The sequence below is a fragment of the Rhea americana genome, unplaced genomic scaffold (assembly GCF_003343005.1).
Source record: "Rhea americana isolate MKP2758 unplaced genomic scaffold, rheAme1 scaffold_241, whole genome shotgun sequence".
NCBI lineage: Eukaryota > Metazoa > Chordata > Aves > Rheiformes > Rheidae > Rhea > Rhea americana.
This window is the reverse complement of record NW_028186359.1, coordinates 116339-139887: the sequence shown is the minus strand read 5'-3', so window position 1 is coordinate 139887 and position 23549 is coordinate 116339. Positions and strand designations below refer to the sequence as shown.

General features: G+C 45.6%; 2 protein-coding genes and 1 long non-coding RNA gene across 11 annotated transcripts in view; 1 reads left to right on the top strand and 2 right to left on the bottom strand.

Annotated features, from left to right (window-relative positions):
- The window catches only part of LOC146594940 (uncharacterized), a 2056-nt gene extending 730 nt beyond the window's left edge, over positions 1-1326 (top strand). Inside the window, exons 2-3 of one of the 2 annotated variants that reach the window (XR_014896039.1) lie at positions 240-357; positions 911-1326. This is a non-coding gene — a long non-coding RNA (uncharacterized LOC146594940). The remainder of the gene's footprint in view (positions 1-239; positions 358-910) is intronic. The other variant, XR_014896040.1, reaches the window with a different exon arrangement.
- On the bottom strand, positions 75-23457 carry DENND2C (DENN domain containing 2C). Of its 8 annotated transcripts, none has more exons than XM_085306531.1 (19): positions 23365-23457; positions 16597-17537; positions 15466-15614; positions 14805-14917; positions 14315-14482; positions 11319-11415; positions 10520-10564; positions 9025-9212; positions 6270-6379; positions 5672-5741; positions 5242-5319; positions 4249-4389; positions 3737-3885; positions 3154-3331; positions 2752-2793; positions 1669-1774; positions 1310-1549; positions 878-964; positions 75-233 (listed from the first exon to the last, which is right to left on the bottom strand). In XM_085306531.1, the coding sequence occupies exons 2-19, from the start codon at positions 17379-17381 to the stop codon at positions 202-204; spliced, it is 2778 nt and encodes a 925-aa protein (XP_085162657.1). In that variant the 5' UTR covers positions 17382-17537; positions 23365-23457; the 3' UTR covers positions 75-201. The 8 variants fall into 8 exon arrangements, 7 of the variants coding, with proteins under 7 accessions (XP_085162657.1, XP_085162662.1, XP_085162660.1 ...); XM_085306536.1 differs by lacking the exon at positions 23365-23457 and adding an exon at positions 23280-23298; XM_085306534.1 differs by lacking the exon at positions 23365-23457 and adding an exon at positions 23009-23153.
- The window catches only part of AMPD1 (adenosine monophosphate deaminase 1), an 11699-nt gene continuing 7833 nt past the window's right edge, over positions 19684-23549 (bottom strand). The window contains exon 15 of the mRNA XM_085306596.1: positions 19684-19775. Coding sequence (XP_085162722.1) covers positions 19684-19775 — 92 coding nt within the window. The remainder of the gene's footprint in view (positions 19776-23549) is intronic.

The following is a 23549-nucleotide window of genomic DNA, read 5'->3' as shown; positions in this document are numbered from 1 at the left end:
CCGGGAGGGAGCCGAGCCCCGTCGCAGGGGGCCGGGCCGGCAGCGCGCGCATGGCAAGGGAAAGGCGGAGCGCGTTTTCTGGGTCAGAATGCCATTATTGAGGAGGCAGAGCGCGAGAAGCGGCGGCAGCCCGGGGGGGCCGGGCCGCCTCCGGCGCCGCCCGCAGCGCCGCCCGGTCCTGCCGCCCTGCAGCACCCACGGTCACTTCTTGTGAAGAAATCGCATTTTGCTCCCTACAGAGAAAACACACACCGTTAGCACGGGGAGACGCCCCGGGCGCGATCGGGCTTAGCAACTTTTGCAAGAAAGAAATTCATGCTTGGCCACCCTTGCCCACAGGAAGCTGTCTACCCCACGGTACGTTTGCAGCCAAGGCCAAAACTCAGAAACAATTATAAGCAGCCCTAGGATTAGACAACTTCTGCAAACTTTATCCAAAGATAGAAAATCTTTAAAATAATATAAATCATTATTATAAATAGAATATATTATTTCATAGAATCATAAAGGTTGGAAGGAACCTTTATGGTTCCTGGAATCTAGTCCAGCCTCCTTGCTCAGCAGGGTCACCTAGAGCATACGTTAGACAGGCTTGCATCCAGGTGGGCCTTGAATATCTCCAAAGGAGACTCCACAACCTGTCTAGGCAACCTGTTCCAGTGCATATTATTGCATATTATACACATTATTTATATTAAAATTATATGGAATTGTTAAAATATAAATATTTTTAAAATAAAAATTTTATGAAGCACTCAGTATAGGTAAAATAGGTCAAAGTGCATGAGAAAGTGTGCACCCTTTTGCATGAAATTATTTGTTCTGTAGCTATGTTTATTGAAAAAAAAAAAAAACAAGAACAAAGCTGCCTCTTTACCAAGACTGCGAAGGATTTTGTTCATTCCACTAGGTTCAGTCTCTGGAATACTCTCCAAATACTCCAAGACACGGACCTCAAAAAGACCTGAAGAAGAAAAATATCACTCAACCACTCCCATTTCTTAGTATGTGGTATCTCAAATCATTAATGAGATTATGAAAAAAAAATCGTGCCTGTAATACCAGCTGCAGGATCAAGCCTAAAGAGGAGACAGATACACAGAAATTCTTTGCTTAAGAAGATGCATTCCACTGAGTCACTAGAAGGCACGAAGCTATTGCCATTGCATTTATGCCATATCTGCATTACATTTGCCAAGGTGCCAACAGGGTAACCTGTCAGGACAAAAGGCTCCTTAAGAGTCAAAATGATGTACCATTATACTCTGAAAGTCACTTTGTAAAACAAGAAATTAATATTAAACCTTACCTTTGACCATGCTCTTACTCAGCTCTCGATCTTGTATGAACCCTGCAAACATCTGTGTTTCCATGAATAAGTGCAAGAAATGACGCACATTACGTGACATATGAGATTTTCGAAACGATTCCCGCTGAAACACTCGCTCCCCTTTTTCTGTGACATTCATATGTAGGGAGTAGTGTCCAACAATCTCCACAAAGAACTGCACAAAAGCTTCAGAGACCAGGGAGTTAAGAGGCATATCACCTATGAAAAGTACAACAGATTAGTCATTTCCCTCTACATTCATCATTTTGAACATGAGGAAAAGTCATATGGTATATTGTAGACACACAGTTTGTGTACAGATTTTTCTATACAAGTACCTTGTGTGCTACTCTGGTCCTGAGACAGGATTTCACTTCGTTCCTCCAAGATTTGTACAAGTGCAGCCTGGAGCTTATGAGGCAGGATCTCATCCTCATCTGATATCTAAAAAAAAGAAATGGCCAGGAAGGCATTTGTGTGTTTTATCTGTCATCAACAGAAACTTCTCACTGTGAACAGATGAGAAAAGCTTGTGACACACCTGAAACGATCAGAGGGATGTTACTCTATGATACAGGGTATGTTGGTGAAGACAATGCATTTATCTTGTAGCCACAGCAACGAAAAACATTCCACCAGCACCTTCCAGCTAAGGAGTAGTAGTCACATGCACAAATGACCAACATAGAACAATGTATGCTACATCCGCTACACAGACTTAGGTTTAATATACCAGTGATAAAACACACTAGAACAAAAGTCTTCTCCGAAAAGATAGCAAATCACAACATTCTGGTGAAAAAGYGATCCTTTAAATACCTTTCTCAAAAGGTTGCAGTTGCAGGCTGCAACACAAAATAGAACAATAAGGCAAGGGAAAGGAGATGTAAAAAACCTCTTGAACTACTAATGCTCCAGAATATTTATGTAGAAGGGACTTTCTGTACATTAAGGAAAGTCTGGGGCCAGCTGAGAACTGCAAGAGAATTGTGATAGCTTGTCTTCTACTTTATCATTTCTGGGAAAAACAAAACAAAACAAAAACAAGAACAAAAAACGTAGATGAGAGAGGAGAAAGTCCTGTAGCAAATAAGTCCAGAGAAACAGAAAGACAACCGGAAAGCAGGAAAGAATCCTAGCAGCCCACTTAACATAAACCAACTAAGTATCCAAGTCCAGCCCAGGTAAACAGCACCTTCAGCTTCATAGGGCTCTTTATCTCATACAACATCAGCCCTGCAAAAAGGATCCTTGCAAGTCTCTTTCCTTTCCTTTTCTGTGGATCTAAAAGGAATGCAGGATATTACCTGCCCCCCCCAGTCTACATAGGAATACTAGCTTTTGCTGCTTTCTTGCTTACAATTCCATTCGTCAATGCCCTTTCCCAGCACATAGCCCTGGGTAGCCAACACTTCACTCACCTCTTGCAAAAAATGGTCAGTGCAAAGATCAACAATCAGAACCTGGGGAAAAAATGTACAAAACACATTAACTCTTACATCCGATATGCTGCTGAAGGGGGAGGGGGCAGGGGGAGGGAAAGGACCTTCCCCTCCCCCCCAAATGTCCCCAGTGGCACCAGATTTCACACAAAAACCACAGGTTTTACATAACTGCATCCTGTCTCTAAGGACAGTCAATATTATTAATCTTAGATAACAATGGAATGGCCTGACATGTATCTACCAAGTCCTCAATGGTCCCATGAAAGTTTAAAACTTCATATTAAGAGAGTATCCACAGTTTCTTCCAGAGAAGTTAGCCTCATACCACTGGAATTGTTCTTTTCCTTTCTTGTTTCCTTTCTTTTCCCCAATTCTCACCTCCTCTATGGGCAGGTCCTGGAGCTGTGGTAATGAGCAGGAAAGAATGCCAATTAAGAATGGAGTTGGAGAGCAGGCAATATCAATCATGGAAGTTGGTAGGACTGGTATATAGGTGTGCTGCCAAGTGAAGGGATAAAGTGTTGCCACTGCGGCATGGCCACATTTAGACAGAGTGCTAAAAAGGTAAGAGAAACACAGAATGGATTATCAATGTATTCAGCACTGAGCTACAGGCATAGTTTAGAAATGTTCATGAAAACCATAATTTACATACATTGTTTATATGACAGCAGAAGCTCCATGCATCGACTTTTGAAGTCAGTTATGGAGAACGGGGAATAGCATCAACCCACACAAAAGAGATAAGTAGGTAAGRTAAAATACCCTTATCTCCTCTTGGGTAAACAGCATACTCTAAATTCTCAGCATACATATACTACATGAAGAATCTGCAAAAAGCTCTTAAATGTATGCAACTATTTACAAAAAGTTCGACAAGTTTGCACATGAAACAGGCCCAAACACAGAAGAAAACTCAACATTCCTCAGAAAGAACAAGTCACTCAGACTGATTTTTCACCTTAAGTTGTCAGCAACCAAGATCACCCTCCTTTCCAGCAGGAGAGAGGCAAAGACCCGAATCATGTGAGASACACTTAAACACTTAAACAGGCATTCGAAATCAACGTGTTCAAGTCGAGAATCCAATGGACGGCAGAGCTCCAAAACCTGGGAGAAAAGCAGAGATGCAGGGCGCTGGATGAAAGCGCCCTGCACAGAGGAGGGCTGGACAAGGGAGATCTGTCTGGAAAGCAAACTGATGGATCCTCACAGGTAGGAACCAAACAGCTTAGACAATTCAGAGCATCACAAAGAATTCAACCAGCTCTTCTCTTAAAAAGCAAGGGATCACTTTTAGCGCAGTATGCTTCTGCAGGAGGCAGGTTTCTCTGACAGCCTCCATAGAAAGTTTAGGAAATAACCTTCACATCAATTACTTAGAGCTAGCACCATTGCACAGTGCAGTTTGCAAAGTGCAACTATACACCAGAGACGACAACCAACAGAAAAACCAGTCCTGATTTCAGTTACCTCATTTCCTGCTCCTGGCAGGAAACTCTTCACAGTAATAGTGCATCCAGGAGCAGGGAAAGGTGCCTCCATGACACTACGCATAAATGGGTGCACTAGAGCTGGGGACATCTCCCGTCTCTTCTCTACTTCATCTAAAATCTGCAAGAAAATAAATCAGACAATGGTTCAGTGTCTGCAGGTGAACCATACAAGATATGATTCTATGTTACATTATCCTGCTTTGCAGCTACACATGAAGGGTGCAACATAGACTCACAGCCCTTTTCCCCCTTGCTTGGGACCCCTGTGTAAGTTCCTCTCAAAGATCTGAAAAATCAACTTAGGAATACGGACCTATTACTATAACTTTTCATTTCTCAAACCCAGTCCCCTGTTACTGCAAGGAGATGTTTTATATATAGTAATCAAATTCTCACAACTAGTTAGAAGAGTAACTTCTTATGTCTTACTCTTTGGCAAGGCTCTATCCTCCTCCCCCCAGGAAGCCCTTCTGAAATGCTGTTGTAGAAACTCAGTGCTCCAACAGTTACAAATCAGCTTTCATCATAAACTTATCCACTGTATTCTTCCGCAATAGCTGCCCTTTACCTGTACTAGCCTCTCCCAGCATTTACTTCCTTACCTATTCTCCCCATAGTGGTAGGAGAAATAAACAGCTCTTTTTTCTCCTCTTAAACTGTTTTTCCATTTCCTCAAGTCATGGAAGAAGAGAATTTAGGGACTCCACACCAGTAATATTAGGTATTAAAAGGCATTTCCTGAAAGCAACTTCCTGGAGGAATAATGTTCTGTATACTAGCTGACAAGTCTCAGCACTAAYATCACTTCATTTGCCCAGTCAAAACAAAGGTAGCAAGGAAGCACCCTGCTGGGATGGATTAATTAGCTAAATAATTTTAGGCCGGATAGCAGCATCCAGTTACTTCCTGGAGCTTGCAGGTTGTTGGAGACCCATGTCTGATAGGAAGTAACAGGCTCTCCCCACCTCACCTTAGAAAAGAGGTTGAAGCAGCCCAGACGGCTAACAATGCAATATACCTCCGGAAGACGCTTTCCTTTCCCTTCTGGCTGAAAGGAAGCAGAACATTTACACTGAGAACAGGGATGCAATAAGGAATTGAGCACCTAAAATGTAGCTGACTTGCAGAATTCTTTCTGCTGTAGTTCCCTCTACACCTCTGACTTAAGAGATTCCTGAGGAATAACTAGTCCCAGGAGCTGCCTTTCATACCCAAAACCCACTTCACTATTGCTGGGTATCATCATGCTCCTGCCCTTAAGCATTTAAGAGGCTGGTAATATCAGCAGTAGCACAGGAACTACACAATCCATGCAGGAAGTCACTGGCCATTCCCATCCTCACTTGACTGTGAAAGTTTATCAATGTATTCTTTACTGTCCATCCAACACAGGTGCTTACCAGGAGCTTCTTGCAGTAACCAAACCAGCGGCTGCCATCCTCACCCGTCAACACAAAAGAAAATGTTTCACTGGGGACCAAAGAACAGTCAAAGTCAAATTTACCATGCGGTTTAGAGGAAGATAAGAGACTGACAGACAAAGCAAGGCACATGCACCACACAAACTACAAGCCATTCTCTTTCTGGTCACAGAAGAGACACCTGATACAGGTAGCCAGGTTCTTCAGCCTCTATTCTGTGGAAGAACACCTGCAGGCCACTGCCTCTCATCCACCTATAGCTCTCCTCCTTCCCAGCTGTTTCTGCATTCTTCCAAGCAGCAGTGTAGTTACTTGCCACTCCCAGGAGCTGGCCTTGAACAAAAGTTACAGACTTCCTATTCCAAATAACAAAGGTGCTGCTTTGGCAGAAGCAGCTCTTCTGCCTCCATCTCAGTATCTCATCTTCCTCTATCACAGCAGTTTGGGGCACAGTCTTTCCCATTTTTCTCTGCATTGGCTGCAGTTTCTTTGGGCCAGGGAACTGGCACATACCTAAGCATTCAGCATTCTCCCTAGAGGCACTTCAGGCATCAGTACTCAAAAAATAAGTCTTTACCTTTTAAGGTCTGATGTAGGAAACCAATCTTTGGGATCTGGGAAGCAGAATTTGGGGATGACCTTTAGCCTCTCTTCAGTATCCTTTGACTGTCTCAAGGGATGGTCAGGCTGGAGGGGTAACACATGCATTTAAAGTCATTGAAGCATGCTCCATGGTTGCAGCATTTTAAACAATAAGAGAGAGATTCTTTCTTACTCTTCCAAATGCTGACAATCAGAGAGCTAGTGTAAAAGTACAGGAGAGCAGATTCCGGTATAACAGATCCCCAGTTCCCTCTTTCATCATTCCTGCTGACTGGACTTTTACAAAATTAACCAGCTGGTCTTGGTAAGTGTTGAGCAAGATTTAGTGGCATAGCCAAGTTTATAGAGAGTGAAACTAGACTGAGCCCACAGTTAACTGTTGTGTGATTAGGCAGCCTGCCTCATTTCTGTTCCCAGGAGAGCTGAAGATGTTAAGAGTAACAGGAATGTCCTTGGCTTCTGAGGTGCAGGTCATTCCCAATTCAGCTGTGAAAAGAGCATAGCTGTTCCATGTCCCAGTTACCTGGTGCAGGCTCAAGACAAATCCCTCAAAGACAGGACAACTTTCCATGCTTAAAACCATCCAGAAGGAGCAAAAAGAAGGTTTTCAAATAAGAGATCACAACTTCAGTTGTAAATGCCCCTGAGGAAAGGGAGTTTGTTCCATAAAGCTGATTTCAGAAGCTGAGCTCTCAGTCAGCATATCTGGCTTACTCTACTGTCCCAAGCTGAGACAGCATCAAAGAATAGTTAGGAACATGGTGCAGCAATTTCACAGAATAACAGTTGGACAAAAGCCTTGCTCATCTTAGGCATGCAGCCCAAAGAAGATGGTGACAAGCAGATTATTTGTAAACAATGCTATTTTTAGGAGACAAATCGGCAATCAAAACACCTCCATAATCACTGTTCCATAATTGGTGAGCAAAGGTTCCTGCAAGTCCCCCATCAAAATACTGTAATTTGAGCAAAGGATAAACAAACACCAATGAAATCATTTGTTTTGTCAGTGCATTTGTAAAAGCAAGCAAACAGCCATATGGTACAATTGGATGTGATCGCCTGCTGGGATAGCAGGAAAGAACAACACACTACCCTTTCCCAAGGTGATAGTCAGATTGTGGTGCTGTACCAGGGAAGAGCTAAGTCTGGTCACACTCCTTTCTGCCTTCTAACACCCTAAAGTTTGCACTTTAGCAGCTACCATTTATGCATCTTCAATGTTACCACTAAATTAAGACTATATACTCTTTCTGGCTGTAGTCTCTTACTAATTTTGTGAAGCAAAATGTTTCGACATTTAAGATGCTAAAGGTATTTGCACACAAATCCCTTATGCTGCTGGACACCAGGTGTCCTGCTGGAGTCCCACATAACTTCCCCTAATGAATTTAACATCTCCTTCCCTATTTGGATGACATGCAGACTCCTTAACAATCTCTGGTTTATTCCTGATAGAATAGCTAGAAGAATTACTAGGTTTATTCTGTTCTTAGGGGATGGCCCCAGGCACAAGCCTAGATGGTGACATATGAATATTCGGTCTGTGGCCATGGAAGCAAGCATCAAGGCTTCATCCTCTTGGTTTTACACTAGTGTGCACACTAACTCGTAATTCAGTTACACGCAGTCATCTTGTCAACCATTTGGGCTGAACAGACAGAGAGAAAGTTTATTTCAAATGGCTTAGTTTAGTTCACAATACTTCARCTTCCACTGTCAATCTCTGCTTGCTTGTGCCCTGTCCCCCAAAGAAAAAAAAAGTAAAAGCAAACATAAAAGCCCTGAGATTCTAGTTTTTGTATTGCATCAGCCAAACTGCCTCACTCCTTGCTATAAATCACAAACTGCCTTGATGAGATCAGTCAAGCTTTGGGAACAAAGTTGCACTGCACTCCCTTTCCTCTCCTGCAGGCTGCCTCAGCAGCGTTACCACAGTACAGGATGGCTTTGCAGTATTACCAGACAATGAAAATAGGAGCTTTCCTAGTTCTCACAAAAGATAACTCTTCATTACACCCAATGAGCGTTAAGCACAAGTGCAACTGGCTAACCAAAACAGTTATTTCTGAACAGCAGTTTCATCCCTCCTAGTGCCAGAACAAGGAAGAGTTCAGACAGTACTTCAGGTAACAAGATCATTTATACACTTGCACATGATTGCTTTGTCAGCTAAATCATGACAGGCAGGCACCCCCATGAGGAGAAATGAAAGGCTGCAGCATTTTAGCAGCAGGGTCAGTCACTTCTAGAGATGCACTGTCTCTTCAAAACAGTTTTTGTATTTTCAATCCACGTCTCAAGAAATCCACCTTCCATTTCTCAGAGATACCAGAATCAGGCACAGAAGCCTCAAACTGCTCTGTCTTTGGAGAGAAAAAAATGTTTCTCCTCTGAAAATTTGAGGTTAGAAATTCTTTTCCATTACAAATCCAATTTGCCCCCCTGTTAGGATAGTGTTTCTGGAGGCACGCACCAAGCTGGTGAGACTTCCTAACCCTTACAATATTACAGGTATTTATACCAATGGTGAATCAAGAAATATATTTAAATGTTCATCTGAGACTATGCATTAGATCTGTAACAGAGCAAAGTGCTTCAAATCCCAAACCTGTATTCTACCTAATAGGCCAATTTTATTAGTATAGAGCTCAGGAAGGAACAAACATGCAGAGAAGATGAACGGTTACTGAGTGCATTGTATGGGAAGGTTTCTATACAGCTCTTACCTTGCTAGGAAACTGCTGTATGATCTCTGGTGCATATGTCATTCCCATTGCTTTCTTGTGCAGTGATACCACCACAAATAGCTCAAACAGCTGCTGCTCCTGGAGCTCTATCAAATCCCTCTCCAGCGTCTGGTAGTGTGGGTTCCTCTTGCAGCCTCGCTGCACCTGCAGCAGGCACCTGTGTCGACCTAAAGGAGGGGGCAAATCCAAAGTTATCCCATCACTACTATTGCCACATACACCTAGCTCACAGAAGAGGAATTATCATTACCTTCAGAACGGGGAAAAGAGATAGGTGCATTTGCCTAACCTCATAGCACTGTCTCATCCCATGGGAATGGGACTCCTTGGTCAGTTCCTTAAACACAGAGCTATTCTAGGCACAGGAGCACTGGCCTTGCAGTAGCTCCATAGCCCCTTTTGCCTGACAGCTAGCATTCTGTTGCTCTCCTCATGTTCTTTCCTTGCACCTCCAAGCAACACCATGGCAGCAACGAGAAAAGGCTAAGAGAAGCAGCCCAGCCTCATCAATTCAGTAATGTTGCCAGGCTTCAGGCAGCTACTCCATAATGCAGCATGGGCATTCAAGAGAGGCAGGTTCCTGGCCAGGAACCCTCCAGGCTGGGATGTCTTGACAGGTGGTACACACTCACAAGCACAGGCAATGCTCTGACTTAAGAAATCCTTGTGGCTCAGGCACCATGACACATTCTGGACACTGGAAACAACCGTTAAATCAGACAGTGACTCAGTCACTGTATTTTTGAGTCTTTACCCTTTATTACTCTTAACAAAAAAGTTGAATGTCATCACCAGCAATTTAAGGCCTTTTGCATGCTTCTGCCTAAGTAAATGAAACATCTAGAACAATTCATCTGGTCCTGTCCACTGGATCCTCACTGTTCATAGTTATCCTGCTGACAGACATGCCAGAGTAATTCACCAGCACTGCTTGCTAGCCATTACCATTTCACTTTAAAACCTTACCAGCCTAGAAACTCAGACCTCTTTGGTCTTTCCCACACCAAGTGGTTGCCACAAGTCTGTAGTCCGGGCCCACTATCAAACTCAGGGCTAAGAAATCAGACAAATAACCAAGTGATTTCTCCCTAGAGGAAAGGGCATTTCAGAATATCACAAACATAAAAGAGAGCCAAGGGAGGAAAGTAGGGGGGCAAAATGACATCAAATGTTAGCAGCAAACGTGATCCAGGGATAATTCATTGCAAGACATATTTTCATTAAGTGTGACTCTACTGATTCAAAAATGAATCCACTTTAGCCACTGGCAGATGAGTAGCATTAAACCTGAAGGGCTTGGGATAAGTGGCAGAAATAGAGGCCAATTTGTCACAGCAACAGCTCCCAGCTTTAGCACGTAACCTCTCAGACATTCCCTTTCTCTGTCACAATTATTCGACACACTTATCCCATTAGAACCCTAGCCAAACATATAGTGCTACAGGGACAGGACCAGCCCCTGTGATTCACTCACTTTTTGGCTGATTTTCTGTATCACTTTCATTCCCGCTGGTTTCACCTGAAACACATATATTATATAGCCACTCTTACTAATCATGCAGAAAGATGGACAACACCCCAAGTTGGGAAAGACAGAGAACTTCAGACTCATCAGGCCAGTATCATGCAGGGCAGCTCACTCTAAGCATCAGCAAAGAGCAGCTATTACTGGCAAATGTGCTACAACAATAAATTTCAAAAAGTGGAGTTGATATGAAGTCACTGTTTCCAGTGAACCATGTCAGCTGAACACAGGCCAAGAACAGAAACCAAGTGGTTATTTGATACTGCTATGAAAGTTAACAGCATTGCCAAATAGAGTATAGCACAAATAAAGACCACACCAGTGCTAGAAAACCAGAACACAAGAATATCACTTTAGAGGCATAAAAGAGATGAGTGRAGCAGTCAGAGGTGGTTCTCATGCAAAGTGGTTTTGGTGTGGGTTTTTTTTTTGTTTGTTTGTTTTGTTCTAGTTTATTTTTTGAAAAAGCACTTTTTACAATTACTCCATCTCTTCAGGCTCAGACAACAGTGGGATCTTCCATTTTTAATAATGTTAGACTTGGGTTAAGCAGGTGTTCCAATCCTAGTGGTGCTGAAAGCTCAACAATTTCAGTCAGAGTTTCTTGCAAGACAAAGGGTTCAGCACTGTTGAGTCAGCCCAGCATGAACTGGTGGTACCTGACCTGTTAACAATATCCCAGGACATAGGGAAATTGCACCACTCAACAAGTGTGTAACAAAGAGAATGGTGCAAGAGTGCTCTGTACCTTTCACTGGAGGAGCTTCTTTCCCACTGGGACTGAGCAACTTCACCCTCTTCTTTCCACGCTTAGAATCAAAGATCGCCTGTATTTTTAGTACAAGCTGAAATCCAAAGCAGAAGCAGAGGTTAATAGGGGGTCCAAAAGGGGCATAATTGCCAACAGAAAAGCAGCCCAACAGCTATCGTCCAGCACCACAACACTTTGGAAAGGCTACTGCCAGAGACCCTGGCTCAAAGGCTCCTGGCCAGAGTGCTTTTAGCACAGCTCACTGGATAGTGAAGCAGCACAGAATTTATGCTACAAGAGAAATATTACTTTTAGCATAATTCAAAGCTGATACCAAACTTTATACACATTCTACAAGCTCTCATATTTTGCTTAGCAAACAGAGTAAGTGGAAAAATGTCTAGCATCAGATCAGTTTTCTATTACAGAGGCCAACTTCAAAGGGACTCGCAAGAGCGTCTTATAAATCTTCCTCTGCAAAGGATTCTGAACTCCATATACCCAGCATCTCAATTCTTTTCAAGCCCAGAAGAAGCAGAGCTCTCATACAACCTTACTGATTCTATGATTCTATGCCCAGCACGATGCTTTAGAGAACTTACCCTAGCTATCTGACATGCATCTGCAGCAACAAATTTGAAGGAACAAACCCCTGGCTACACTGAGAGAGCTCTGCTTCCTCTGGGCTTGAAAAGAATTGAGATGCTGGGTATATGGTATATAGAACAAGGCTACACTGAGCACAGTCCTTGACCCAAGGCAGTTTGCTAAAATAAATGGATCATACTTTCAGTTTGCACAGGTGAGGAATGCCAGTGGGACAGAGTAATGTGCCAACACTGCAGAAACACCACAGACCTGGTCCACTGGAAGAAAAAGCTTGGAAAACAACATAGCCCAAAGCAGGCTAAGCAACAAGCATGGAAGAAGTGTCGGCATTTAGACACTTCAGGTAGATGCTGCTAACCTTCCTCACATTGGTAACAAAGTCCTTAAAGCCAAAGTCATAACACTTTCCACTACTCCTGCCACTGGCCTCTCCAGACTCCCACCCTGAGCTGCCAGGTATACAACATCACAGGCTGTGGCAGCTCCTTGATTCTACATGTCAAAGAATGCTATCACCTCACTGAGAAAAAGGATTTACTTTAAATGCAGTGAGCAGGTCAAGTTCATTCTTGTCTCAAGAATTCATTAAATGTTCCCACTGAATGTAGCAGGGTGGGGCCCACTCATTTGTCACCACAAATACTGCATTAAAAAAATATCCAGCAAGAAAACCTGTTTTTCTGCTCAGGTGCTTATCCCAAGCTCAGCAAACTAGGCATAGATTCTTCTCCCTTTCAGATCTATTTCTCACAATTTTCTGGGCCAGACAGACATGTTCTTTTAGCATGAGGAGGCTACAAGAAGAAAAAAAAGAGAGAAAAAGAAAATAAAAGAAAACAGCAGAAGGTGCTTCTTCTATTACAAAACCTGCCTTCTTTCCCCTCTGCCATACGCTTTTATCTAGAGATTTTCAATTTCTGTTCCGATTTTTGCACAGTTGAGTCATCAGTGAAAGATGTCATGTGCATTTAAGGCAGTGTTTCTTGAGCAATAAAAACATTTTTGTTTTTGGACTCCCAACCTTCTCTGAGTCTCTCTAACAATCTTGGTTCAGTCTTCTAAGAGCAGAGAGAATAACGTATGCTTCCTGCTTGTAAATTGTTACCAGATTTTTGGAAGAGGTTTGGTTTTGGAGAATGTTTTATTTTCCCCTCTCCAAAAGAAAGATCCTCCCTGTCACAGCATTTTTATAAAGCTGCCATCTCCTTCCTAATTTCCCACCCCTGCAGTTTGTTTAAAATCACAGAAGAAAGATCTTTATTATTCTGAAATACTTAACATTTGAACTGTATTTTGCAGCTGTCCCACTCTATCCCCCAGTCTCGTGCAAATTGAGCAAATACACTCAATGTTCACATGAAACAACAATCTGCAGAAGTTAAATGATTTTACCGTGGCTAAAGTAAGTTGTTGCTGCTACTATAATTGGAACTTGAGTTCTAGGCACAATGCACTAGTATTCACCACTACAGTGTTAGCTGTAGCTGTCCTACAGCACACACTACATTTCATCACTGAGAGACAGAAGCTGGTAACTGTTAGCACTATCTTGAAAGATTCCCAGCACACCAAGTAAGAGTTACAACCAAGTCCTCTATTGTAAGGATGGATTAAATGCCTTTCTCACTACTCTGGCATCAGAAGCGTATGCATCTTTTACACACAGGCGGGAGGGAGCAGCCAGAGGAGTAGGCAGGAGAACTGTATGAAGGCTTTGTGAGATAGGCTCATCCCTAATGAGCTGCTCATCACCTTTACAACGTGGAACAGCTGCAGGAGTATATTCCTAACATCAAGTCAAGGACTACAAGCCAACATGCTAAATAACTAAATGCCCAGCAAGCTCCCATAACAGCCCCAAAGCAGCCCCACACACTTAGCCATCTAACAACTCGGCCCCTGTGCAGTGAGAACATAAGGAACACTCTGAGACACACACACAATATTGTACAAAACCTGCCCTTAAGTTCAGAGAGCCTCCTTACATTCCTGCACCACGCACAGCAGACAGCCAGCATCATCATACTTCATTGGGAGTATTGGGAACATACTTTTAGTGACAAGGCACTAGGAAGAGCTGGTATTCAAACACAGCACTGATTTAGATTTCATCTATTACCCTCTTCGCAGATTTTTGGCCATCAGCACCACCGTCATCCCACCAGACCTGGCATTCTGTTTTTGATCTCCAAACACATGCCTGCTACTGGGAGGGAAAACAGTTTGAGCAGGGTCATCTGTCCACACATACAACAGTGATGAGCAGTATTAATCTGCCAGACACTCAGCTCCATGACCACTTATGAAACACTTACAGGGTGTCAGATAAAGCAGTAAGAGTTGAAATGCCATGCAAGAAATAAGGTTCAATACTTAAATCTTACCCAGGGCAAGTTCTTTCTCCTGCTAGCAGCCTCTGCTGCGCGAAACAGCTTCCACTCTGTCAGTGTGTCAGGCAGGGTTTTCTCCTTCAACATTTTCCCTTGCAAATTTGTCTGGGAGGGCTTTTGCTGAAGAGTCTTGCGACTGAGAAAGGGAGGCTTGGGGGGAAGCTAGAAAACAGAATCAGAAGAGATGGTCAAGCATGGGATTAAGCTTTGGTCCAAATTCACAGTCAGAAAAGTCTGATAAAATTCCCTGCAACTTCCTGTTCTATTAAACCAATCCGTATGCAACACTCAAGCATCCCATCAACATTCTTTTTCCCCATCTTTTTGATCCTTAACAGCTTAATCAACKGATACTGCCATGGCTGTTCATTACCCACTACATTAATAGCAAATAATAAACATTAAGGCCAAGGGCAGCAAAGAATAGACTCTTTGTGAGGATGACTCCCTGCGAACACATGACAATTTAATCCTCTTTCTCTACCTTGGGAGCCCTAATAGCGCTCTGGTGGGGTGGTAACTTCCAGACAGACGGGATCTTCCACAGAGGCAAAGGCAGTACTCTGATATCTTCATAGAGGTTTTCTTTTGAAGGACCTGGGAAAAGCATTGGAGAGGGGATGGATTTATGAAAGGAGATAAATTCTTGCATTCTTATAAAAGATATGAGTATGGAGTGTCTTCACAGTTTGCTAGCAAGCTTGGACAGGTCTGGAGAGAGACTTGTAGTAAGATGGATTGTTTATACCATCCAAAGATGATTCTAACCCACTATGATCATCTAGGCAAGCTGTACAGGGATTCACCAAATCATATCACTTCCACCACTGCAGAGAAACTAGCTCCATTGCAAAGAAGCTGATTTTGTCAGTGTTCACAGAGATCTCTAGGCAGCACTCGAGCAGAGGATGTAGACACCTACCAAAAAAGTCAGTTTAGCACATACCTGTTCTAGCGAGCTTCCATAACATCTAAACAAGCCTGCTCACATGTAGATAGCTATTAACAATAAGGAATCCCAGATGGGGAAGACCTTAGAGCTGGACGGGTCCTCAATGCAGTCTCGCCCCTTCACACCTACCTCCCCAAAAAGTCTGCTACCTCCAAATAAAGTGAATGCATCCCCTAGAAGCATAGGTACATACAGATAATGTCCTCATAGATGTTGTCTTCTGACTGTGTGTAGAAAAGCCTGGATCTTGTAGTGCCTTTTTTCTCTTCCTGAAGTTTGTGGGAGCTGGTGGCTACTGTTCGGTTGTGGAAGCCCTGGATGTCCTCAAACTCAAAGGATTTCCTGGAGGAAAACCAGCATAACATCTTCTAAAGGTACCTGTATGTACCAGTGAGTTATTTTCTCTGCTCCACACAGAGTATGGTCCTCCTTAGGGCCAACATATATGTGGATGCTCCGCTCTGGACTCACTGATTTCCAGTCAGCTCCCGCTCCGTTACTCTGAAAAAATGAGTTGGAGGCTCCATGGCCTCCAAAGGAGAATGGAGTTGGAGGCTCCATGGCCAAACACATTCTGCGCAGTTACAGTGATTCTCATCCTGTCACAGAGGCAGGAACCTACAATCGATTTTGGCTTTCAATTCAAAATAATGGCATAGAGGTCACAAAAGACCTGGATGGGATTTAGCCTATTATCATAAAATTTGTGGGTTTTGCTGCGTACTTTGCCACCATGGAAGATGTTTAAGGATTCAGGAGTCCTAGCCACATTTCACCCTGTAACATTCACACTCTTCTCCAGCACAGACGCTCTAAGCAGCTCATCTGCTTTTAGGACTAGCATCAAACTAGCTCAGAAGGTTATTACTTTGTGACGGTGACCTATAGGCAAGAAGGCAGAACAGCCACACCTACTGCAACACTGGTCACCCACAACTGAAAGCCCCCAACTGTAAGCAACAAGAGAACATACCTGAACATTTAACCACAATACTGCCCCCAGAGAAGGCCATTCTGAAATCCACAAGAAGTGGGCAGCACTCTCCCTGGGGCCAGCATATTCCCACTCAACTCTTTTTTAATGCGTGGGACTGAGGTTCATTTGGGGCTTTTACCCTTCTTTGCAAGGTTATCAGCAGCAAAGGCAGAACATTCACAGTGATGGAAAGGGGTTACTTTCATCCAGAAACATCCTTTCCCATCAACAGAGGTATCATCAGTACCAGCACCTCCTCAAGGATATCACAGCAAGCAGGTTGTGTGGATTTACCTAGAAACTGATTTAAGGAAACGTGTTTCAGACAGGTGAGATGAACCAACGTACCTCTGGGTTCTTCTTCTGATCATCCTGCTGGCTACTCTCTGCTCAGGACTGTGAGAGGATGGCACTAAGTCTCCTCCACAAAGATTTTGCAGGGGAGCTTTCTTTCTAGCACTGCAGCTACTGGGATCCTTTTCTGCAAGATAGCGGAAGGTCCTACGGGGCTTGGGTGGTGGGACCTCTTGCCCCTCAGCCTCTGAGTAAATGTTTTCCAAGCTTCTCTCTGCCCTGCAGAGAGAGTCCACCCCCTTGGCTTTAAGTGCTCTTTCTGTGAGGTCACAGCTCTCTTGCTTCCTCTGAAGGTTTAAGGGCACTGCCAGGGCTTTGTCAGGTAGAAGGGGATCTATACTCTTCCACAGCCCTTGTGAGGTACAGAAGCTGCCTGGGGGCAGTGTCTCCTCTGAGTCCAAGAAGCCTGCTTGCCAGTCTCCATTCTCCTTTGCCTGGGAAACCAGACTGCATGCACAGGGCCTGAGGTCACCACAGTCATCAGTCTGCAAGCAGCTCCTTGCATTTTCCCTAAAGTCCAAGCCCAGGCTCTTTGGCTCTTTAGATCCAGTCTTTCTGCCCTTCTCTGTGTGTCCTGGCTTCACTTTAGAGAGAGCATCACAGCCTGGATCATACTTTACCCCAAAGTCCTTCAGCTGCTGCTTCTCCTCACCAGAGGACCCCCATGTCCTCCTCTCCCACTGGGAGATCTTCTGTTTGATGTTGCGGCAGTGGCTCCGGGAGAGGGTCTGCACAGCAGAGCGGGAGAAGCTACTGTCCACTGTCCCCGTTGGATGCATGGCAAGTGCCAGTATGCTTACAGACACTCCATCTCCAGCTTTGTCCAGGTCCACCTGTATCCTGCAGACATCAAGCTGGCATGAGACCCCAAAGCATCCAACAGTGTTCAAGAGCCCTTGGGTGTCAATCCTGTAAGGGCTGCCTCCTAGCACGATCTGTGGATAGGGAAAACAACTATCAGCTCTATTCCAATCATGCACACCACCCAGAGATCCCAGCTGGACTCAGGTAATTGCTGAAGAGCACTCTTCCCCATATCACACATTTAAGACTGGCTTCCAGAGCATGCTCCCCTCAAAGCTTTGTTCTGCAGCATACATCCGGAAAGGCTAACAAAGGAAAGTAGAGGCCTCACTGGCTTAAAAAAACAAACAAAACAACAATAACAACAACAAACATTGCAGCAGGAATAAAGCACAAACATGGATTCCCAGGGTCCAAACTCAGGGAAGTCACTTAATGGCACAGACACATTGCTGCATGGTCTGTTCCCAGCAGAACTGTTAGCCAACCCCTCTGCTTCTCCCTTGTCCTGCGGGTTAGGCAGCAGTGCTCAGTTTCTCTTGATGTTCCACACTGCTCAGAGCACCTCAGGCAGCACATAGCCAAGCCACTGCAGTAATCATCTCTGCTGGAGCCCCCAACAYAGCATAGGCACAGCAAGATACAAAAGGCTATATCAGCATTATAGACAGGGAACCACATCTAGTTTTCCAGCAGCAGGATGGCTGCTGCTTCACCCAGGAGAACTAAGACTGTCTTGACTGGCTGGGGAAGAGCTCAACAGCAGTTCTCCCTCAGAAACACTCTCCCTGCTGCACAACACAAGTAAAAACCTGTTTGATGTTATACCTGCCAAAACTTGACCTAAACTTGCCAACAGAGACACCTGAGTGCAGTGGAGCCAGGCCTGTGGCTTTCAGCCAGGAGAAGTTTTAAAATACACACAACAGATGCTAAAAGGTGGAGAAAAATATAGTAAGATCTTGTGCTTGAGAGGAAAGCAGCCCTGTATTCAGATCAGCAGGGGAGAAGGAGCTCTAAAGAAATGGTTAGACTTCTCCCCCGAGGCAGAGCCTCAGCAAACAGAAGCCATGTTATTTCAGATTTTTCAATGTATAATCTAGAGGATACAGCAAACAATCATCCAGACAGTCCTGCAGCGAGAAAGGCAGGTAAACTAGCACTTTTGCAACAGGGAGAACTTCAGCTGCTGTACAGACCCAGCACTTGCAGATCTGATACGATCTCAGTACAGACATTTCATATGTAGAGCTCTGGCATTTGATATAACTAACGAGCTGGGATAGCCCAGGGCACCCCAGGCAATTCGGTGATGGCACTAAACCTTGGCTCCCTGATGGCCTTTCACACCCTGTACCAGAGCAGCACTGCTCAGTGCAAGCTCCTGCTGTCTAGCATTGCTTGTCACATTGTCCCAGACAGCTGCAAGTAACTCTCATACTCAACAGTGAATGTATTAAACTCAGACAACCTGGGTAAGCCTGCTGAGCTGGATATACGCATTACATCTTCCAGCACTCTGTCCCTCACCATATTCCACCCCATCCCCAACACTTCCCTACCAACATCATTCCTGAACACCACCAGCACAGTCTCTGGACAAGTGAAGACAAGCTACTACCACACACGTGACACTGTGGCTCCAGTATGGCACACCACCCTGTTCCACACCAGCCAGGAGCAAGATGCAGGTAAGGGACAAGCAAACAGAAGACTTCTACTGACACCCTCCCCCCCCTTACAGGAGGAAAAAAAAAACAAGACAAGAGTGAGAATGAGAGAGCACATAAAGAACAGGAGCCCCCATCCCTCCCGACTCCCCCACCCAGAGTGCTGCAGTGCCCCTGCCCCCCGCGGTGAGACCCTGCTCCCACACAGCCAGGCTGCTCCCCATGGCTTGCAGGCACCCAGGGCCCTCTCCCCTCTGCTATTAATAGCCTTTTCTCCAAACACCCTGAGCCAGAGCAGAGCTGTCTTTCCCTCAGTCCCTTTCTCTGTGGCTCTGAGTAGCAGATGGGAAAGCAACTTTCCTGAAGCCATTGCAGCTATCTCCAGGAACAGTGGCTGCTCCAGAGGGCCCGAAGCACGAGCTGGCAAGGGGAAGGCTGTGAAGGGAAAAGCTGGGCCGAGGAGCAGAGAAGCAGCCTCCCCTCATTCCAAGGCATGTCATTGGTCTTTGAACTATCCCATACAATGGGAATCACATGGCTGCTGTCTCATCTTAAATGCAGCCAACAGAACACAAGTTTAAATGAAGCACCTCATGTTCTCTCCTGCTCAGTGCTGTCCTGCCAGCAGCAGGCCTGTACTGTGTCTTCCAAAATAGTCCACTCTCCTAGGAGGAGAATGTGGCTCATCACCTGTATAGGCTTGCAAGGCAAGAAAAACAGAATCACAGAATGGTTGAGGTTGATCTCTGAGGATGCTCCAGTCCAACCACCCTGCTCAAGCAGGGTCACCTAGAGCATGTTGCACAGGATCGCATCCAGATGGGTTTTGAATATCTCTAGAGAAGCAGATTCCACAACCTCTCTGTACAACCTGTTCCAGTGCTCTGTCACTCTCACAGTAAAGACATTTTTCCTTATATTCAGATGGAACTTCCTGTATTTCCATTTGTGCCCGTTGCCTCTTGTCCTATTGCTTGGCACCACTGTAAAAAGTCTGGCCTCATCCTCTTGACATCATCCCTTAAGGTATTTGAAGACATTGATAAGATTCCCTCTCAGTTTTCTCTTCTCCAGGCTAGAGAGGCCTGGAATGGGGCATTAATAATAAATCTAAACTCATCCCATGAGCCCCAGCAAGGATAGACTGATCTAAGATGAAGAGCAGTGTAGAGTGCTTTGATCCAACAAAACCAATCCTCTAAGACACATCCTGAGACCAGCCTCGGGACACAAAACTGGTATGGTCAGGCAGCAAGCACCTTTATCTCAGGGAAAACAGGCACCATGCCTTTCACAAACTAACCAGACTCTAAATGACTCTGCTTCCTCCCTGACCTCTCCCTCCAAATTCCTTCAGTATGCTTTCCAGTTTTTCCACAAAAGATAAATTTATCACCCCTACATCATTAGTACTTAGAGCCGCCCATTGTATCCACTGGCAACAAATCATTTTTTGAAAGCACCAATAATAGACTAAGAGACTTCAAATCATTTCTAGACAAAGCTTGCCAAAGGTATCACGTATTTTCCTCAAAAGACACTCTCTCAGATTCACAGTGTCTGAAAACAGTTTCCATATCTTTATCCAAAGCAGAGGAACGAGGTGCATTCCCACCACATGATAGGCAGCCCTTACTCTTTTTCCAATACTGAAAGCCAGAGATCACGCTAAGCATTTTCCATGCAAAGGGTCTCAAGACAATTCAGTTTCGTGAAACCACGCGCTCCAGGAAAAAATGCTGCCAACATCGATCAAGAACAAAATACTCTCCAATGCTGAGGTCAAGCCCACCGATCACAGATGCTACTGGCTCCCTACAACCCTCCTCACCACACTCAGGCTTGTAGCCAATTAGCTAAACAAAAGCACTAACACACCACCTCACCTTATCCTGGTGCACAGCAGGCATCAAACATGTGAATCACTGACAACTCCACACAGCACTGAAGCAATCTTCTGCTCCTTTTATGAGAGCTGTACAGTTCTGAACCACCCAAGGAACAACAGACCTCCTTGTTGCTAAGCCTTCTGCATTTGTAGCTAAATACAAGACATGCTTTTGGTCTTGCGAAGTCTAGGGAAGCTGCTGCATCAGTCCTGGGGGGAGGAGGGGACAGCCAGCACAGCAGCAAAGGCCCTGTCCAGAGTGCTCAGCTACTCCTATTCTGCTCAGCTCCGGAACAAACCTGAAGGCTTTCTGAACAATACTCTGTAATGCTAACAGCTGAAAGATGTTGGCAGTACCAAACAAACAGATTTTATATCAAAATAAGTAACAATTCAGGAACATGCTATAGTTAGTCATTTTCATTTCAGTGAAAAATACAAACCAACTCTAGTTATTAATTCATTGGAAGCTGCTACATGCAATACCATGGAACAGTTTGTCAGATACCTGGCTGCATAGAGAACAGTCTTAGACAGTTAATGCGAGGCTAATCTTAATTACATAGTAAAAAGAGGCAAAGTCTGGCTGCTGTTACGAGTCCTAAGACTTATACTGATGAGAAAGATGTTTCTGACTTTTAAGTTTTTGTGTTTTCCTGAAACAATAAAATTCAACCTTCTGAAAGCTACCCCTACTAGAAAAAAGCTTAAGCCCTGTAAGCCCTGAAGGATTCCATGCCAGAGAATAAATGGACAGAACCCACACTATACTATTTTTAAACTCATGGTTTTTTGGACCTGACTCACAGTATCTGGATGCTCAGGCTAGCAATACTGAAAACAGCACTTGACTCAGACACTACACCACAGGCTGGCCACGTGCCCAAAGAACTCTTCAGCTTCAAACCAGAACTCAGACCCAGCAAGTGGACAGAAGTAAAGTTAAACTCAAACACAAGCTTCCTGGGACAGCTTCTTAGTGGAAGTACCTGAGATGAGAGTCCGTCAATAGATTTGTTCCCTCCTTCTATCACTTCTGAGCTCCTAATTTCCCCAAGGCTGACATCACCAAAAGCCCAAAACACCCTTATATTGCAAAAGCCACCATAGATAGGCTGTGTGAGGCCATGACAGCAGGCTACTCACCCCTTACAGAGTCTCAGCAGCACAGAGGCAGCTACACCAACACACTATGAGGAAGCAGACCAAGGACAGTAACAGAAAGCCTCTCAGGTGCACATCATGTCCCCAGAGCTATAGGTAAGGAGCCACATTCATACTGAAAGACTAGGAGAAAAGCTCACTCAGCAGTAACACACCGTTCCAAGACCCAGCACACCAATACTGTGCTCCAGCCAGCAGTTTCAAGTAGAGATGCTTTACAGGACTATTGCCACCATTTATGCTCCACTCCCCCTGGCATCCTCAGCATGTGCCTTCTCCCCAAGGAAACAGGAACGGACACACGCTTAGGGACAGTCTGCCTAGAAGACTTTCAGGGTCTATTTTTTTTCAGTTACCACATCTTATGCCTGTGGAAGATCATCTTCTACGTGCCCAGAGAGCTGGCAATACCCTTAATGCTACCTGCAAGTCCTTGAAGGGATGACCCCCACCTCCCAGCCTCACCTGTGATTGAGATGCACATCATGGTCCTAGGAAGCAACTAGGCTCCTGACCCTGGTCAGGATACTTCTACTGCTCTGACACATACCTGACTTACTGTCTGCCTGTGAGCAAGGGGAGGTCTCCAGCCCTCGTATATTGCTGTAGCACTTTTTCAGGGCCTCCTGCAGCCAGCAGCACGCTGTGGGCCAGCCAGGTTCACTGGGCCCCCGGTGCTGCACTGAGGAGTGCCAAACCCTGTGCTCTCCTGCTGCTGGCAGGGCCCTGAGAGGACAACGACGGGGCTTGTCCAGCAGCTTCTTGCTTCTCCCCTCCCATGCAGCAAGGTCGCAGTCAGCTATCCCTGCCTCTTGCCGCGACAGACGAGGCAGCAAAACCCTCAAGAACAGCCGTTTCCGGGGGCTGCCTTTCCTGCTACCTGCTTTCTACGTATCTCCCTCCACCGAGGCCGCCGGAGATTCCCGCCGCGGGGCAAAGCGCTCCCTTCAGCGCTGAACTCCGCCCGACGGGCCCGCCCGCCCGCGGGAGCGGAAGGCGCTGCCCGGCCGGTGCGGGACAGGCGCTGGGAAACGCACGCGCTGTTCGGCCGCCTGCTTCCTCGGCCCGCGGCTTCCCCCCCGCCCGGGCGCCCTTCCGCAGCGCAGCGCCGCCGCCACCCTCCGCCCAGGCGAGCCGGGGCAGGGACGCACCGCAGGCCAGGAGCCCGCCGCGCCGAGCCCGGGCTGCCCGAAGCACCGCCCGCCGCGCTCCTCCGGCTGGCCCCGGCCCCCTCACCCGGAGTCATCGCCCGGCCTCGGCCTCAGCCCCAGCGCCGCTCGCGGGGATGCACGCCCATGAGGCGGCGCAGCCGTCACCGAGGCAGCAGCCCCCGCAGCCTCCCCCCAGCGCCAGGCAGGCGGCGCGCGGCGCCCACGTGAGGCCATTTCACAGCCGCCGACACAGGACCCTCCGTCCCCCCC